Source organism: Taeniopygia guttata, chromosome 4 (genome assembly GCF_048771995.1).
Source record: "Taeniopygia guttata chromosome 4, bTaeGut7.mat, whole genome shotgun sequence".
NCBI classification, from domain to species: Eukaryota; Metazoa; Chordata; class Aves; order Passeriformes; family Estrildidae; genus Taeniopygia; species Taeniopygia guttata.
Window position 1 is genome coordinate 42,534,043 of NC_133028.1, and position 18,861 is coordinate 42,552,903.

An 18,861-nucleotide genomic window follows, 5' to 3' on the forward strand; every position below is an offset into this window, starting at 1 on the left:
TCCATTTTAGGTAGCATACAAGCTGACACAGATAAAAGAGTCTCTGGTCCAGGCATGAACACCCTCCAGCACCAAGAGAGTGCACAAAAGTGAGAGAAATATACACATTCCAGCAGAGTTTGTTCAATGTAAACAGACAAGATTTTGATGATGAGTGGGACTGCAACAGCAAGTCTAAGAGTAATTAAATACAGCCACACATCACCTTTAAAGTATTTCCATCGAGGTCAAGCAGGACCTACACTGGGGACAGAAGTGAGATGTCTCTTTGCAAACAAGTGCAAGACTGTCATTTGCCATTATCTCATGATCACAGAAAGCCGCAGGGTCACCTCCTCAGTTTGGTATGAAACACTGTACAGCTGGCCTAGGCAACTTCTCTCATTTATGAAATGTCTGAAAACAATTTACAAAGAAAGAAACAACCAATAGCTGAAACATTTGTTAGCACACAGCACCGCCATGCAATGTCCCAGGGAAAAAAACAAAACACATTTTTCACCCCCCTGTATCATCAGGCAAGCAACATAATTTTGTAGAAGGACCAGTATTTTGGAAGAAGCAATACACACAGGAGAAGAGCTGTTCCTAACAGCATCTAACACGAAGTTCAGCAAGGCAAAGTTCATCAGTGAATCAACTGCCACATAAAACAGAGATAAACAATTAAAGCAGCAGGAGTTCAGCCTGCCACCCTAGCTGTGCCTGGCAGAGGCATAAGGAAGGAGAGGAAGAGTAACACTGATTATTTTGGAAGGAACTATCTGTTTCTTCATCTACTAGAGAACCTCCAATTTCATTGACCTCTTGCAATTCTTTTCAGTAAGCTTTTCAGTTAGCTTTTAGTACAGTTTCACAATATCCTGTGTTCCCTACAGGTGTTTCCTTAGGGATTTTCACCCAAGTGTTATAGGTGGGTGTGTCCATCTCCATTCTCCTCCTTTACTTCTAAGGATTATGTAAAGTAAATTTAATTTCTTTAGGCATCTAATTAAACTTAAAATTAGTAGTCCCTTGATGATCTAGAAAAAGTGGCAATGGGGCACATCAGCCATGACCTATCAATTAAAAACAAAAGTTAGCCAATATTGAAGAAGGTTTTAGTGGTAACCACTAAAAACATTCTGTGCATACTGCAGAAATCACTACCTTATGCAAGTACAGTAATGGGAATAAAAAGCTTTTTCCCAAGAAACCCAGCTTTTTATTTTCTTTTTTAATACACACATGGATTTTTGCTTGTTTTGTAAAAGAAAATTTTAAAAAACACTAAAACCTTAGTAAAAGTAGCTTTCACTATTACAAGTTAAGACCAAGCATATATTCTGGTAAAAGTCTCCCTGTAGTTAGATTTACTTTTGGGGTAAGTTCAATGACAATCTAAATGATCAGCAGTATTCCATACAAGCGTAGGCTGAAAATATTAAGATGGTTTCTTTCAGACAGCTTAAGCACTCACTGACACTCTCAGAACTACTTTTCAGCTTTTAATTTTGAAACATTTTCTCAATGGATACGCACGTTGATTTTAATAAAAGATATTTAAAAAATAAATGCAACAAACTTCGTTTTTAATATTCAGACATTTCTGCTGGCACAAAATCAATTTTTATTTATTTCAGTAAAAAAAGCAGAAGGAAAAAGAAAATCTGGTTGATCCTAACCTGTTTTTTAATCTTTCTTTTCCTGCCATAGCCACCACCCAAGCTATCTGATACACAGACATACCACTAATCCCATGCCACTACTTTCTAATTGGGACTGTCAAAAATTACGGCACTAGGACCACAGGCTTTTTGGAAGGATGAGTCACCTCTGAAGCACCTTAATACTTCATCCACAGCGCCAGAACTCATTTGTGCCTCTTGACTAGAGACAAAGCTGTGGCCAGGGAGGAATTGCAATGTACAGTCTCACAATGCACAGGAGGCTCATTCTCCCACTGCCACTCTGGATTCTTCCTGAAGCAACCATTATAACTCCATCTCTTAAGTATTCCCTAAACCCTCTAGCAATTCTGCAGTCTGTGCACCTCGACTGCCTTGCTCTCTCTCACGCAGCTAGTAAGCTACTCCCTTGCTACCTCTACCTTCAATTTCTCCTCCACATCTGGAGCACTATTTCACAGACACAGCAAAAACAACAGGATTAGGAGTAATTCCAGCAAGCAATCAGGAGAGGTCAAAGTGCTGGGCATCAGCTGTCACTCCCAGGCTGCACTGACACCCTAGCAGGAGCCCACTGGGAGCTGATACCACCTCCTGCCCCAAGCAGCTCCAGCCCACAGGGTCAAATGTTCTGCAGAGATCAAAGGCAAAGGTTCAATAGAAATGCCTGACTGAATCAAATGAATCACTCTCAGATTTTTCCTGGCAGTTGATACCTATGTACTCTAAGCAAAAAATGCCCTGCCATAGGAAAAGGCTGGAAAATGTCTTCTTCCTGGCTAATTTCATTCCATACTTCTAGTATTTTATGGATTTCCCTTCTTGTGGACAATCATTGTGCATCACATATTAAGAATGCATGCTTCACAACTTGAGTACAGCAGTTTATTCTGGTGCAAATGTTCCTTAACGTGCCAGCTGCAAAACTGCATCCTCAAAGATCTTTCTCCAGAAGTCCTCAAGACCCAACTACTAACAAGGTCATACACATGAAATTACATTTTTTTTTTAGTCCAAGTCAACTTCCTTGAAGTAGAAAGCTAAACATTTTGATAGCATCATTTGTACACATCATCTGACAGTACTGTCTCTTTATTTGTGCCCGACTTCTGCATTTCACAGAATCACAGAATATCCTGAGTTGGAAGGGACCCACAAAGATCATCAAGTCCAACTCATGGCCTTGCACAGAACCATCCCCAAGAGTCACACCCTGTGCCTGGGGGCATTGTCCAAACTTCTTGAACTCTGTCAGGCTTGGAGCTCTGACCACTTCCCTGGGGAGCCTCTTTCAGCGCCCAACAAGAAAAGGTGAAAAACCTTTTTTCTAATATCCAACCTAAACCTGCCGTCACAACTTCAGGCCATTTCCTTGGGTCTTGACTCATTATGTTGCTTTAGCAAGCACATAAACCTTCGAATTTTGTTAGTGCCAGTTGTGGCAACTAAAATCACTAGGATGAAGGGGTGGGAGTACAAAAAAAAAAAAAAAAAAAAAAAATCAAAAAACCCCAAAGCCTCCAAACACAATAACAAAACCTTTTCTTGTCAACACCTGTCATTGACTGTTATGAAAGGCATCTTTTTACTCCTGGCTTTCAAATGTAAGAAAAGGTTTTTAAGAAAACTGCAAGCTCTTTAATAGGCTAGTCCAATACACATTCTTTTAATTCTGTCAAAGTCTGTGGCCTGAAGCAGTATTCAAGTGTCTACTGTGCTGCATTTCTTATATCAGAATCTGATCCAGAAAGACACAAAACAGCATGAAGCAACCTGTGGAAGCATCCAAGCAATCAGACTAGCAAGAATTGTAGGGTGGAAATTAAAGAGTTGGTAATGATCTTCTCTTCATTCAGGGCAGCTGCAAACCTATGGACCTAATCAACCATTTCCCATTCACCTCTGAAATAGCTCTTCACAAAAATTACTATTTTGACAGTGTCTTTTACGTCCATGCAAATTTCTCTATTTGTTAAAGCTAAACCTAAGGCAGAAACTGTAAGACCACCTCCATCTCCCTTGTGCACTTGCCACAAGCACAGCAAACCAAGAAGACCACCCCAAAAGGAAGATCTTACGATGCACATGCACAGGAAGTCCGTTAAAAGACTGTTAATACTTTACTGCTTTTGTTGTGTTTGTTTTTGACAAAGTAGGTTAGCAAGCTCCCAGGGAACCCACTAACCTAGAATTAAAAACTGAGTAAAATTATGTTTTGGAAAGAGATTTTGTCTTTTATGCTCCAAGATTATGAACTCCCTATAGTTCCCTTATCTCTGGGGAAATTTCTGATTTCTCTATCTCCTTTAACTTCTGCTTATCCCCTACATTAAGGTGCTTTGCTTTTTGGGGCTTCACATCAAATTACAGTAGCTTCAGCTGATTTCCCCAGGGCATGCAGTCAGACAATGAGATGAAGTTGCTGTAAGCTTCAGGTTTTGCTGCTACAGGAAAAGGAAATCCCCATGATTTCACCATATAGTAATGTAAGCCAATGGAATGAAAATTAATCTGGAAATAAACTAATAAATTCTAATCTTTCCAATGTACCTTTATTGGCTCTTCTTCGTGAAATCTACACTATAACATTCCTTCAGTATATGGAGCACACACAAGTCTATGAAAGTGTTTACATACAGCAGCAAACCAAAGGAGTTTAGAAGATGCACACAAGCCACGATCTGCTCAGGGAAGTTTCCTGAAGCATTTCAGCAGAAGGATGTTTCCACCATGCAAGTGAACCTCTAAAAACTTTATTCCCAAAAAGCTAATTCATTTTTGAAAATGATTAATTACTAGAAAAAAATTTAAGCACCTGAATGACATAAGAAAACCTCCAGTCAAATCACTTTTTCCTCTCCAAGTCTCAAGAACTAATTATTTGCAATAATATTTTTATTATTCCCATAGTAGCCAATTACCCGTCCACCTCCAGAGAAAAATAGGCAAGTAGAGAAATTTTTTATACATAAATTACATCTCTCTGACTACTAAGGAAACAATCAGAAACAATCTCAAGCACAGCATTAGACTAAGACTGCTGCCTTCTGAGTACCTCTCAATAAAGAAAGCATGCAGGTAATAAAGTTATGCAGTAAAAATTTTGCATCCAAAACATAATAGCTCCCAGATGAAAAAAATCAGAAACTTCTGTATTTGTGCAGGGAAACGCAGCTTTCACTAGTTTACCCTTCTTTTCATAAGAGGAGGCAGAAAAAAAAAAATCCCCTTTGCAGGTAGGAATTGGGGCACTTAGGCAAGCACAAGTAATCAGCACCAGCTGTCAGCAGCCACAGTAATTCTCACATCCTGTTTCCAAACCACCTTTGCAATTCCCACGGAGATGAGGCACAGGAGCCTTAATGTGATGCTGGGTTCAGATGAGAAGACTCCCAATGGGGCAGCAAGGGGAAAAGCCATGTGAAGAAGCATTGCAGTGCAGGACAGACCCATCATAACCATCCCGTTCCCGCCCCTCAGGCTTACTCCTCCTGCCAGCTCCCAAGGCTTGTGTTTTATCAGATCTGTTTGCTCTCAAACCTAGGCTAAGGGCAAAGACTGGAGATAAATGAGAAAAGTATTTGTGGCTAACTGCTGCCATCAGAAAACGGTGCTGTTCCACATGTTTAAGTCTTGTGATCTTTTTGGCTGGCATGGCACTGAAAGCTGTAACCACACTAACACATACCAAAGGAAGGAAGTGTTTCACTGGTAGACGTCCCGGCATTTTAACCTGGACACTCAGAGGAAACAAAATGCGTATTTAAAAAATAATCTGCAATACAATTTACCTAAACCTTCAAAACAGAAGGCCTGATATTAACAGAAACTACAGTGTTGTGGTTTTAGTTTTGAAGAGCTTCATTATTTATCTGATTTCAAGACATAAAGGCAGAATATTTATTGCTCCATAGCAACACATTAATAACCTTTGGTTTTAAATCTCCCTCACCTCCTTCCTTGCCTTAATGCAAATTAACACTCCAAGACTACTCACATTTACAAATTTTGTAATGAAAAACTGTCTCCTGCCTTAAAAAAAATTAATTACAAAATATACAACAAAACAATTAATAAACATTTAATTTTTTGTGTGAAAACATTGAGAAGCAAATTCATCTTAGAGACAGGATTAGGAGAATGAGATGGAAAAAGGTATTTTGTACTTGCATATGCTGAGCACAGGTTTTTTGGTTTTGCTAATAAATCAATATTAACATTAAGTCGAGAAAATTGTAGTCCACAAGTAATAAAAAACTATTTAACATGCAGGAGAAAAAAGTAATTTTTTAGTAGTCTGCCCAATTACACTTCGGTATTTCCTTAATCAAAAACCAAAAAGAACCTCAACACTCTTGCTTCCATTTGAGTTTTGCTTACCTTTGCTCTGGTGGATGCTCTTCCACATCCTCCTCCGAATCAGCCTGACAAACAGAGAAAATACTGTGTAAGAATCTCAGAACTGCAACATGCTACACTGGACATACATACCACTTTAACTCCATCACAGATGGATTCTCACATTACTTGCTCACAAAACAGATTCAGAAATCTAAAATTCCTACAACTCCTTTACAAGTCAACTGAGGCGATTGATAGACATCCCATCTGAGGTTTCAGCTCATCTTGCAAAAGATAAATGGTGACTTAACCTGGCTACTCCACTGCTTCTTCCCAAATGCTGACTGAAGAGACTCATTTTCCATTTATGTGAGTGTATCTATACAAAACCCATTCATACACAGAATTCCAATCTAAAGCCATCAATTGCCCTCAAACTACAGGAAGACTATTTCTTCCACTTTCAAATTTTCTGCCTCATCAGTAAATTCCAATAGCCAGTCCCTGAGTAAAATAGGATGCAGAATGCCTTGAAATGCAGATCACCTGTCAATGTCAAAAGCAAAGACAAAGTACCATATTCCAGCTGGCATGGTGAGGTCCCAAACCCGTACCTTATCGCTGATTAGCAGCATATACAGAAAGCGGAGAGAGCAGAAGCTCTGAACACATCATCTTAGCTCAATCGCTGCACTCAGGTAATTTTCAAGACATGCAGCTGAATTGTGTCAGCTTGCAGTTCACCACAAACCACTCTGAGCTGTCTACAGAAATGAATTCAAGCATTGGTTCAATGAGCTCCCTGCAGGAAATCCATTTAAAACAAGGATGTAGCTACTCTGAACTGGCCAAGATCTCCAGGAAAGCTTTAGGTACAACTCCAAATGAAGTGTGTTACAGCCCACTCAACCCCTGCTGATGAAACCAAGGACAACTTTAGGGCAATTAACATTTTTCAGGAGGAGGTCACAGTCATCCTGCTAGGAACAGCTGGTGAGTTTTCCCAGCTTCTGCAGGTGATGGTTCTACAAGACATGAACTAGAGACCTTAGCAATGAAAAGGTAAGGGAAAAAATATTTTTAAATTAAAAGACTGTACTTTCCACCACCCCTCCTACATGTTTCCCACATAAGTGTATCACAGAACAGGCCCCAAGCCCCAGCTTTGACTTTACCTATTTTCACTACATACTGGGAAAAAAAAAAAAAAAAAAAAAGTAAACACAAAACATCTTTCTACAGGGTTCACATGCTTAAGCAGATCAGGTAGCCTTACCTGCCTAGTGAGTGGGACAGGCAGGTAGGGCTACCTACCTGATTTCTGAAGACCTGAGCTTCATGAAGTGAGGAAAATCGACAACCGCACTATGGGAACAAATATGCTTAATGCTAATAATTATTGTGTCTAAAATAATGACCTTATGACTAATACAGATCTTGCTAAAAGCTACGAGACACATCTGAACTTCCATCTTTTGTCACAAGCAGCTCATACAAGAGAAGCAGCACAGCCTCCACCATAACATAACCAAATCTAGAACGAGACTGACAGGGAAGTACAAGTTAATTTGAGGACTTGACAACCTTTCTGTACGCCTGCCCAGAGGCTGGAGACACCATGCTAATTGTCCAGGATCTGCAGTACACAACAAAGGTCTTCAGCTCAGATCTACCTAGAGGTCCAAGCACACGGCCCCCATGAACACCCCGCCATCTCCTCTAGAGACCTTGCAAAGCCTTGCTGTTAGACTTCACCAGGATGGCATGATACAAACCCATCACGTATTCTAGCTTCTCCAAGCTCCTTTTGCACTTCTAGGACCTCAGCACAATACCAGGCAGAACTAGAGGACTCTTTATCCACCTTCTCCAGAAACAGCTCCTTTGCCACAGCCAGACAGCAAGCTATCCTCATTTTAAATGGCTTAGTTCTTCTTTTAAATGGCTTAGCATCTGCCAGGCATCAGAAACATAGGTCTGTGTCATTCACTGTGCTCACCCTTAACACTAGCCACCTTACCATTTCTCCTCTTCACTTTTCACCAAGTTAAAATGAAGCAAGCTCCTCAATCTACAATGCAGCCACAGCACATCTCAACTGTGCAAGGAAAAAAAAATTAAAAATCACCTTCAACTCTGATCACACACAGATCCCCATGTCCAGCTTTCTCCTATCTTTACTCCTCTGTGTGATCCAGGCTACATGTGCATGTAAGTTTACATTGAGGATTTAAAAAAAAACAAAGAAAAAAAAGGAAAAAAAAACAGTGTTCTTAAACTATAGGACTACAGGGGGGATGAAGGGAAGACCTCCTGAAAGTTAAAATGCAGTTCCCAGCAGTCTACCTGTGAGAAAAGAAAAAGCCCCTGAAAGCACCCCTCTTGTGTCACACAAGTCTCAAGAGCCTGAGCTGACAGCTACTGCATAATCTTCATGGCCATCCAGCCCCCAGTCCTATCAGCACCATCCAGAAGCTCAGCTGGGAGTCTGGAGAAGTCTTTTAAAAGCCCAAAAAGGAACACTATTCCCACCCCAAGCCTGTCTCAGACTTTCACACAAATTGTGTGTCTTCAGACAAACCCTGCCTTGAAGTAGGTGACTCTGTACATTTAATTTGTGCACGGCCGATGGGATCGCTAATGACACACTGCAGTGCCGCATATCTCTGATGAATATATGTAAGATCAAGGTCTTCATCCGCTTTCAAAACCAGTAGAACAATTAACCTTACTAGCCCCTGAGCTGCACTGAAGAACAGAAACTGAAGACAAGCTGCTACTACTTGTGAAAAGAAAAAAACTGCATCTTTCAGACCTGAGCAGAGCCTTTTAAGTGAAAACCCAGGCAGCAGCTCTGTATTTGTCCAGTGTCTATAACAGCCATGATACAGTAAACTGCAGTATCTTTCTCTAAAATTCAAGCACCTGAAACAATGTCACAGTAAAGTGAAACAAGAAGTTATTGTAATCTCCTTAGTATATGCAACCAAACTAAAACATTCACAAGGCGTTCCTCTAAGGAAACATCTCGTTCATGTCCTACATGTGACACACAGGAGCAATAGAAAACTCATCACATCAGTCAGGCACTGCACTGACACCAAAATAAAGTTTGGTACACACTGATTTTGATGACTTACTGTCATTTTCAGCTGTGATAACAAGAACTACAACTTAACCTTCATTATGTCATTTTAAGGTAGTTCCTCCCTCTGAACTGAAGGGGCCAAAGGGAAAGTGTTCTGCAGGTACCCAACCCGCCCCTGCCTTCAGATGCTCCCAGCACCACCTACATGGTTTCTGACAGACAGAAACATGCAACTATGACTCTCTGATACCTCTTTTAAGTGGTTGAGACCACGAACAACAATTGTCATTTGTGTTTCTTTCCTACACTTGTAAGTGTATGTTATGTTTAAAACATAACTAACTGCCTTTCAGCTTTGCACTGAAGTGCTACAACCTGGCTGTCAGTATCCGCAGCTTTTTCAGCCTTTAGTGGTGAATGGCTTGGATGTCAAGTCTTACATAAAGAAGCTTTTCTCTCAAGCATTTTACTTGAGTAAGTATTAACAAGTTGCAAACAAACATGCAAAACCACAAAATTATAAGGGGTCTATAAAAACCACAACTACTCTAATCAAGTCTCTCACACTCAAGATTTTCCATGTCAAAATCCTACTGGTTTTCAAAGAAAAATCCAGCTGCCCATCCCGGGGACATATGCTATAAAAGGGAGGTTAAGAGCAAGGAGAAGGAGAGCAAAGTCAGTGGGTGCTCTGTGGTTACCCCACGCTTCACACCACCTTCAATAAGAAAGAAGAAACAGGCACAAGGGAATACAGCCACCGCATCCGACTGGGAAAACCAGCTGGTCTCAGAGCTAAAACGGGAATCCAGGAAGAAACACTGAAATGCTGGAGGAAGCAGCAGACCAGTGGAAGACAGTCGGCAGGCTAGATACAGCCAGCTCCCCCTCAGCCCCGGTGCATGAGCCCACGCACACCGGCACCAGCTGCAGCGCTCCGGGCACCAAGAGCAGTAGGTGAGCCATCCCCAGAGAGCTCTGCAGGCTTCAGAGGAAGCCGGAATCAAAAGCTCACCAGCGCTAGGGGAGGGGAAGAAAGGAAAAGCACAAATACAAGTATAAGAGGGAAGCTGGGAGGGGGCACATGAGAAGCACAAACAATGAAAGGGAAGCAAGAGGAAACAGAAGGTAGAACAACCAAGCCGGGTGGAGGCACAGGGGCCCTGGGCGGCTGCGCTCCGGCATGCAAATTCATGCAGTTCACGTAGACAAAATGATGCTGTGAAAGGCCTAGAAAGCAACTACAGATATTAAAACGCTTTGTTTCCCCTCCCTCACCCCTTAACGTGATGTCTTTATTCGCTACATGTTCCTGGAACAAAAGCATGTGCAAGCAACTGAATGGCTGAATGGGTTACCAATCTACCCAACTTTCATCCTCAAATTCTGCAGGCAGCAAGGAATGCTCAAAACTGCTCTGTCACAGGCAGGCAGTTGATGATGCATGGAAAATAAGATAATAGTGTAAAGCCATGACAGAAAGAGAAAAACATCCATCAGACAGCATTGGTAACCCGCCAGAAACAGGCTAAAGGGCTGGCAGACAGGGCAACCTGATCCATTTTCCTGCTGAGAGCAGTTGGAGGGAGGTGCTTTGGCAGAGGAATATGCATAGTTCCTTCCCTGGATTTTTCACTTCTGCAGGTGAAATCCTCATTGGTGCCACACTCCCTCCAAAAAGAAGCAGGAAAAACAAAATCAAGGGGCCAGAACAATCCTATTTCCCAAGCCTTCATCAAGACCCATTTTCAAACATGGGAATGAAGCAACTCTTGGATATTCCGTACCAAACAACACTTATTACCCACTCAAAAGCAAGGAAGTTCTTCCTGTTACTACACCCTCACCATCAGATCACCACTGCTGTGATACATGAACACTGGGCAATAACCCTCATCAAGGGTTTAACCGAGAAAGTATATTCTTTCAAGAAAGAGAACTTGGAAAACCTCCTTGTAACAGCAGTAGGTCAGACCACTTTTTTTTAAGTGAAACGTGATCATCAAGCAATAAACCTCTTGCAAGTTTAAGCATCTCTCTAACAAAGGGCAGTCAAATATTAACAGATGTAGCGATTTTCCAGATCTCAGGAACTGACACTGGCTTCTCCACTGATGCCCCTCACCATGCCAGCAGTCACCCAGGAGAGCAACAATGCTGATATGTCTTTAGGACCTCACAAACACCACAGAGGATCACAGCTGGATGGGCAATGCTTGACTCTTTGGGCATCCAGGGAAAAGCCATGACCAGCCACTGCACACCAGAGCCACCACCCCATAAAAGACGTGCTGAAAGGGTCCCTCACCATATCCGCAGGGACTCAGGGAAGCCTCTTTTCCTCCTCACCATAACAAATGGAAAAGGTGGTTTCAAATGTGGCAAAGCCCAACAAGGGCTGGGTAAAGCCCAAGTCCACATGAAAACAAAAGAGCAAAAATCAGGGTCAGGCCTGTAACCAAATTTTGGTCTTAAAATGTGTTTGAGGAACCCAATCCTTCTGTTCAGCTTGAGTAGTCACTCAAGCATCAGATGCTGCTGCAGTCCTCAAGCTCAGAGGGGAAAACCCATGCAAACTAGTCAATGCACCACTAGTAGTCAGAGACCAGCTCATCTGACTTTTAACCTCTTAAATCAGCAAGCCTACTGTGGTTTACTTCTTACTCTTCTTACTCTGTCACAGCTGAAGCCAGAAGACTTCTTTCTTTCCTGCATACCTAACGTAGCTTCTACAGAAATGATGGAACAGCAGTCTCAGTTTTGTCTTCACGGCTGCAAGAACTGAGCAAGACCATATGCTCAACTATGCCAAATTCATGGATCACTCATGGTTTTCCTTTAGCCAAGCTAAAGCATATTTTTATGAGGATGCTCAAGAACAAAGTGTTTTCCAAGAGGACCTAATCTCCTCAGGAAGTAAACATCACGTCATCATCACTCAATTGCAGCTTCGCTATGAGAAGCAACTATAAATGACTACATTACACAGTTCTACATCTAATGCATCTTAATATCTTCACTGTAAAGAACGCAGATGCAAAAGGCTGATGCTCCTCAAGCATCTCTGCACAGCGACTCTACACCTCCCCTTAGCTACTACCACACCTGCAACAGGCAAAATCTCAACAGCACAACAAATGTATCTTATAAAATTTTTTCAACATACAATAGATAACACTTTCAAAACACCACAGTACAAAATGCTGGGTCCACAGAAGCAGCATCAATTGTTAGCTAGCCAAAAACAGCATTTCTGATATTTTTCCTTACATTAATGGGCATCAGTGGCTGACCACTAAACAGAGAATGATATATGGGCTTAAGACAAATAAATTACCCGCTTTTGCCCCTCATATAAGATGATGTCTCTAAGGACTGCTTCTTCCCGTTTATGAGCCTGGTGCCTCGAAGTCTAGAAGGCCGAGCTCAACATATGGCAGAGTCTGTCAGTGAGACTTAAATGACTGCCTCAAATGCCATAAACTCCAGACCCCGCTTCCAGCGCCCCTCCTCGATCACCAGCCCCACCGGGCATTGTACCATATTGGTTCCTCTCGCCAACACAGAATTTATCACATCTTGTTACTGCCCAAAGAAAGCAGCTAAACAAGGAAAAAAAAAAAAAAAAAAAAAAAAAAAGCTAGAACAAGAGGAACGGCACCATAAATGATGTGTCATTTGAGGGGGGGAAAATGGCTTCACCTGAGCAGGCCTGAGATATAAACATATGCATATTTACGACAAGCACGTCTAGTACGTTCCGACCACAAATACACTCGTTTTAAAAAACAAATAAATGGGGGGGGGGGGTAACCCCAAACAGAAAATAAATGAAGCCGAACAACCACGCCGCTGGCGCAGGCTGGGGGGCCGCGGGGCCGGGGCCGCGCCGTGACAGCAGCGGGAGAGGCCGGCCCCGCGCCCGCCCCCGGCCCCAACACACCGCACACCCCGCAATGGCCCCGGCCCTCCGCCGCCCCCGCCCCCCACGCCCCCTCACCTGGGCGGGCAGCAGGAGCTCCCCCTCCTCGGCTTGCCACAGCTCCACCACGCCGGGGATGGGCTCGATGGCTGCGGGGGCAGAGAGAGAGAAAGCGCGGATGGGCAGGGGGCGGGCGGCCGGAGCCCGCAGGCGGCGGCCCGGGGCTCCCCGCGCCCGGGCGGGCCGGCAGCGACGCGTGGCCCGGCGGATCCCGCGGGGCCGGGAGGAAAGGAACCGGAGTCGAGGGGAGAGCTGAGCCGCGTCCCGGCTCCCTTTGTGTCCCCGGGCTGCCACCGCGGCAGCCGCCCGAGGGACGGCGACGGGGGCGGCGGCTCCGCTCCCAAGCCCGGAGCGGGCAGTGCCGGCATCCCGCCCCGCTTTGCCCCGCCGGTGCCCTCACCTTGTCCCTGCGCCTCCCCGGGTCGAAAGCAGGGCAGGAGGACGTGGAAGACGCCGAGCAGGAGGTTCATGGCCGCGGCCGCGCGGCAGTAGCCGCCGTGCTGCGGGAAGCGCAGCCCCGCCATGCCGAGCCGCGCCGCGCCGAGCTGCGGCTGAGGCGGGGCGGGGCGGGCGGCGGCGGCTCCGCGGCACCGGCACCGCCCCGCCCGCAGCGCGGCTGCGCCCGCCCCGCCCCGCCCCGCCGCGCCGCGCACATGGCCCGGCGGCAGCGCTGCTGCCCGCCGCTCCCGAGCCGCGTCTCCGCAAAGCGAGAGGGAGGCGGGGCAGGTGTTGTGGGAAAGCCGGATGGGTTTTGTGTACCCCGATCGGCCGTGCGGTCGGACCGCGAGCTGCCCTACAGCCTGCCCGCCCTTACGCCCCTGTGGGATGTCACCGCGCCGGGGCCCGGGGCTCCACGGTGATTTTTAGAAACAAAAAAGCATGAAAAGTGCGAAGGGAAGAAACCACGATGCCGCGCGAAGGGGGAGGGGAGAGCGCAGCGAGGAAGGCGGGGGCGCCTGGTAGCGGGGAAGACGATCAAAGTCCCCCCGGTCCGGTGGTCCTGTTGCAGATCGCGCAGGATCGTTAGGGCCGGAAGGAATCTCTGCACATCATCGAGTCGACCCCCTGCCAAGGCAGGGTCATCTGGAGCAGGTGACGCGGGAACTCCTCCAGATGGGTTTTGAAGGTCTCTAGAGAGGACTCCCGGATCTCCCTGGGCAGCCTCTTCCAGTGCCACCAATCCGGTTAATTTGCCTTAGTAATCCTTTACTGTTTGGCAGCACTCTATGTTGAGGGTCGCTGCTGCCGTTCAGATCCATTTTGGTCTTAAGCAACTCTTCAGTTGCCTGTTGGATCTCTCAAGGAATTATACGGTGTTTGCAAAACAGAAGTGTAGAGCAGAACCGCGAGATAGTTGTGAGGGTCACACGGTTTTAACATGTATCTCACATATGCTTCTAATTGCATTTTGAAGTGCTTTTTTAAAAGTCCCTTCTGCTAAAAAAAAAAAAATCCCCCTCAGATGCCTTAATTACAGGAAAAAACAGTTGTTAAACTAGTTCTGCAAACCTCGAGGAGAAAAATAAAGCAAATACTCTGCTAACAAGGTTTGCGCAGGCCCCAGATTACATCTGCTTCTCCCCTTACCAATCACACATAGTAACTCACACAAACACTGGCAGCATGGGACTTGGTCAGCAAAGGCTCATAAATAAAGCCAAAGACATGACAAAAAGCATTTTTAGCCCTGCACTGAGACAACACATGAGGACATTTGGGACCTTAGTCCCCAGAAGCAGTGGGTCACCTGCCCAGTGCCCTTTCCGCTCAGCACTTGGAAAAGCTTTTCCCACTGGAGGCCATTCAGGTTTGACTGGAGGTGCGGGTGGGTCTCCACAAAAGAAGTGCCGACTCCCTTCCTAAAGGAGAAGACTTTGGCATTTGATGTTGCACAACCACCGAAGTATAGCCGGCAATGCAGCCTTGTCTCCTGCCCACATCCTCCTCTTTCTGTCTTCTCTTTTTCCTGCTCCCAAATGGTTAAACAGGTTTTTGTTTTCTTTCCACACTGTGTCCCCCATGTCTTTAATCTCATTGCCTGGGCTTTCCCATACATGGGCAGAGGAACACTGTGGCACCCCTCCACCTGTGTCCCAGAGCACCCCAGGGCTTGCAGAGAAACACAGCCTTTCAGAATAGGAATGGTTGTATGTTTGTTGGCAAACATGTGTCTATGCTTGGACAAGTGCCTGAGTACCTGCTTTAGAGAAAAAGAGCATTACAATGGCATAAACCTTATATGACAACCCAATCCAGGGGCTGCATGGCCCCATGAACATGCTGTGCATTCAGTAGGGAACAGTTCCCATTACTTCTACAACTGGTTCCAGCTGGAGTACTTGTTAGAGCTGTAGACTAATATTTAAACTTACCAACTTTTTCTTGGTGAGTTTTTAAAATTGTTGTGCCAGCATGAGCTGATGATTTTTTGCCTGTCTAAAAGTCAACTCCATTTTCAGTGCCTACAGGAAGAAATCTGGCTGCACATAGGTAGAGGTTTAAAGGGAAACTCCTAGACAGTCTTGGTTTAGCTAAGCAGGCTTAAAAATGTTAGGTGAGAGAGCTGGCCTGAACTGCAGTCCAGGCTGGGACAAGACTCTCCCTGGAAATGCTTTCCCCTTGCTCTGTGTAAAGCAAGGGGCATGGTTTTCAGCTTTGGAAAGAGCTGGGGAGCAGGGGAAGTAAGGCTTTCTACAGTCATGGCAGAGCCACTTCTACCAAACAGTCCAGCTGAGCACTTTGCGTTCTGGAGGCTTTTTCGGATGCAATGGGCAGGACTGGGAGGAACTCAGGGCTGCGATGCAGATGTTGCGATCGCGTGGGGAGATACTTGTTGTGTAACAGACATCAGATGGGAGCAGGCAGCCTAATTACATCGCTGCTCTTGTGCCTCTGTGCGTCCCTTTACCAGCAAAATATACCCGAGACTGTTCCTCGTATGTGAGATGAGATGGTAAGATGTACATGATGCCGTGTACATGGATATGCTCCTCAGGCAGCCTTGGGAATGTCACCAACCACTGAGAGCACAGGTGCTCAGGAGCACAGGGCAGGGCAGGGTGGGTGGGCAAAACAGGAGGAAAGCAGAGGCGGAAGCTTTTCACCTCGAGTAAAGCTCCAAGTGACTTTGTAATCATGAGAGGGGTATTTGGGCACCTTTAGGCTGAAATACCTGCATCTCTTGGCCTCGGTTGCTCATCAGGATACTCGAGAGCCCCGTGTCTCACAGCACCCATTGGCCATTCTTCTCTCGGCCAGCCTGGCGGGTGCCAGCCCCAACCCGCCCAGGGAGAGTTTGCCTCTCTCCGCAGCCTGGCGGGGGCTGCGCTGCTCCCTCCTCCTCCTCACCCACAGCGCTGCCTGCAGTAAGCGGGCATGTGACACAACTGTGCTCCCTAGGCAGCTTGGGCATTCCTGACACCACATCCTGCATCATCTGCTTGTGTGCATACCAGCACCGCCACCAGCAGCTTTCCAACTGCATCCGACCTACATTTAACACCTTCTTGCTCCTCTAAGTCTGACTGCAGACCCATGGGTGAGAAGGAACTCGGTGTGAAAGGGGAAACAAAGGCTGCCGGCAAGTCCCCGCCCGCCCTCTTTGATGGGCTACCGTGGTACTTTCCTGTTCCTCAGAAATTTCTGACTAATCTGGAGCGAATGGATTCACCCCACTCACCGGGCAAAGCAAACAACTGCTAAAATATTTGGATGAGGAACTCGGACGATGCACTGGAGGGGACATGGTCCAGCTTGTGAACCTGGTGCAGCACCCCCTGCTATCTGCAAACATGACAGTGATCTTCAAAGCTCACAGACCTATTGATGATGCTGTTTTCCAGCTAGAGAAGATTTTTTTGAGGCTGTAGACATACTTAGTACTCATGCAAAACAAATCCCTGCACTGTCATACTTTAAAATCTTTGACTTGTTTTTTCAGGAGTAGGATGTGCTGCTGAAATATTTATTTCTACTGTTTGCCTTGCCCTTGAAATACAAGGAAAAGGAGCTGAGTTTTACCTACAGCACTCTGGAAATACTGCTGTAAACTTCTGCAAATCATAAAGCACACAGAAATTAATCCAGCCCTAAATGCCATTACAAATCCCCATTACTTGCAGCATGGGAATAGTTACTTGCCTTTCAAAAAAGATGTGAGACTTTAGAGAAACACTAGGCAAAATTAATTTCTGGGGAAACTGAGCCCAGCAGAAGACTTTATAGCATGCAATCATACCATTTGCAGCCATGTGTTGCATCTTATGCAGTCAATGCTCACTGTAAGTTGAGCATATTTAGGTATTTCAATTAGGTGCAGTTTGAGAGACAGTATTCACTGAAGGTGGTATAGTTTTCTTTTAAAAGACCCAGGAAAGTGGTCAGCTCACTCTGGAGTGCTACCTTCACCTTGCCATCCCCAGCAAGGAAATCAGCAGTGACAAGCCCCACTGGCATGAGCTGATATGCCCATCCTGGGGTCTGCATCAGGCTCCAGTGGAGCTCGGGGCCTCTCCTCACCCTCCCCAGTGGCCTCCCTCCCTTGCCAAGTTCCTCTTTATCAGCCCCATGGCTACACATCCCCACACCCGCTCCACACGCCCGGGGCACCCCTATCAGCAAGCGCAGCACTGGGCAGTCCCCCCTGATAAAGCTACAAATCCCAAAGAGAGATTGAGAAGTGATAATGCCTTGGGGCATCTCCTCGCCCAGCTAGCTCATTCCTCCCCGAAGGGCAGCCTTTCCCCAAACACCCACTGCGGGCCACCAGAGCCTTCACCAAGGGCTCAGTCCTACAAGCACAGCCGGGTCCTTCAAACCTGAGTACACACCTGTGTGCTCCCCAAACACCCGCTCATGGGTGGATGCACAGGGAGGAGAAAAAATTAACGAGAGAGGACCTGGCAGGGTAGAGCCATAGAAGTCTGCCCGGTTGCCCGCGGGACAGCTGAAGATAAGCAGCCCTCCCTTTTCTTCCTGGCATTCGCCCCTCTGCTTAGCCAGCCGGCGCTCTGGGAGCAGGCACTCTCCCTCCATCGCAGTGCTTGTGTGACTCCCAGCAGAGCGGGGCTGCGATCTCCGCCGGGGCCCCTCTGCATCATTAGAATAATAAAACAGTACGGGAACAAGAGTTTCTCTCTTCCTTCTGGTGACAATTACTGTCATGCGCTCCACCACTGCACGCTCCCCCCCGCCTCCCCCCGTTCCTAGCAAAGATTCTTAGCGAAGATTATGAGTGCAGCTCGAGCTGGGCTGAGCCTAATTCTTTTAAACACTAATTCAGCCTGATAAGAGTGTCTGGGACAAAGCCTGCCCTGGCAGCGTAATTAAAGAAGTACAAATTGTTTCTAAAACCACACGCTGGCAGAATTTTTACAATTAATGACCAATTGTCTCTGCTGGGGCTTGTCAGGGAGGAATAGCTCTCATCTTACGCGTCCGATCTGGGTCAGCAGCCCATCCATCGCCTCTTTGAGGACTGGAAAGCGACCAGGCAGCGGCACTGCCCCAATAAGCTGTTAATGACACCGCACTCATTACTGCGGATAACAAACATCTCGTTTCTAAGCAGAATTTTTGCCAGCTCGCTTTGACTTTCTAGACGGTGATTAAACACAGACAGAAAAATAGGGTGTGCTTACCTGGCCTACTTTTTTTCATTTTCCCTCTTCTCGTGCATTTTTGATTGAAAAAATCTGTATGGTTTTCATATCACACAGAAGGCTTGATGAACATAGGACAATATTAAGCTATTTTAATGGTGCAACTTCTGGAATATTGACAAG

General features: G+C 45.7%; 1 protein-coding gene across 5 annotated transcripts in view; it reads right to left on the reverse strand.

Annotated features, from left to right (window-relative positions):
• The window catches only part of TMEM131L (transmembrane 131 like), a 79,008-nt gene extending 65,356 nt beyond the window's left edge, over positions 1-13,652 (reverse strand). For all 5 annotated transcript variants that reach the window (XM_072928467.1, XM_041715867.2, XM_041715866.2 and 2 more), the window contains exons 1-3: positions 13,479-13,652; positions 13,097-13,167; positions 6,048-6,091 (exon numbers count right to left, since the gene is read on the reverse strand). In XM_072928467.1, the coding sequence (XP_072784568.1) occupies positions 6,048-6,091; positions 13,097-13,167; positions 13,479-13,602 (239 nt within the window). In that variant the 5' untranslated portion in view covers positions 13,603-13,652. The remainder of the gene's footprint in view (positions 1-6,047; positions 6,092-13,096; positions 13,168-13,478) is intronic.
• Between the last annotated feature and the right edge of the window lie 5,209 nt (positions 13,653-18,861).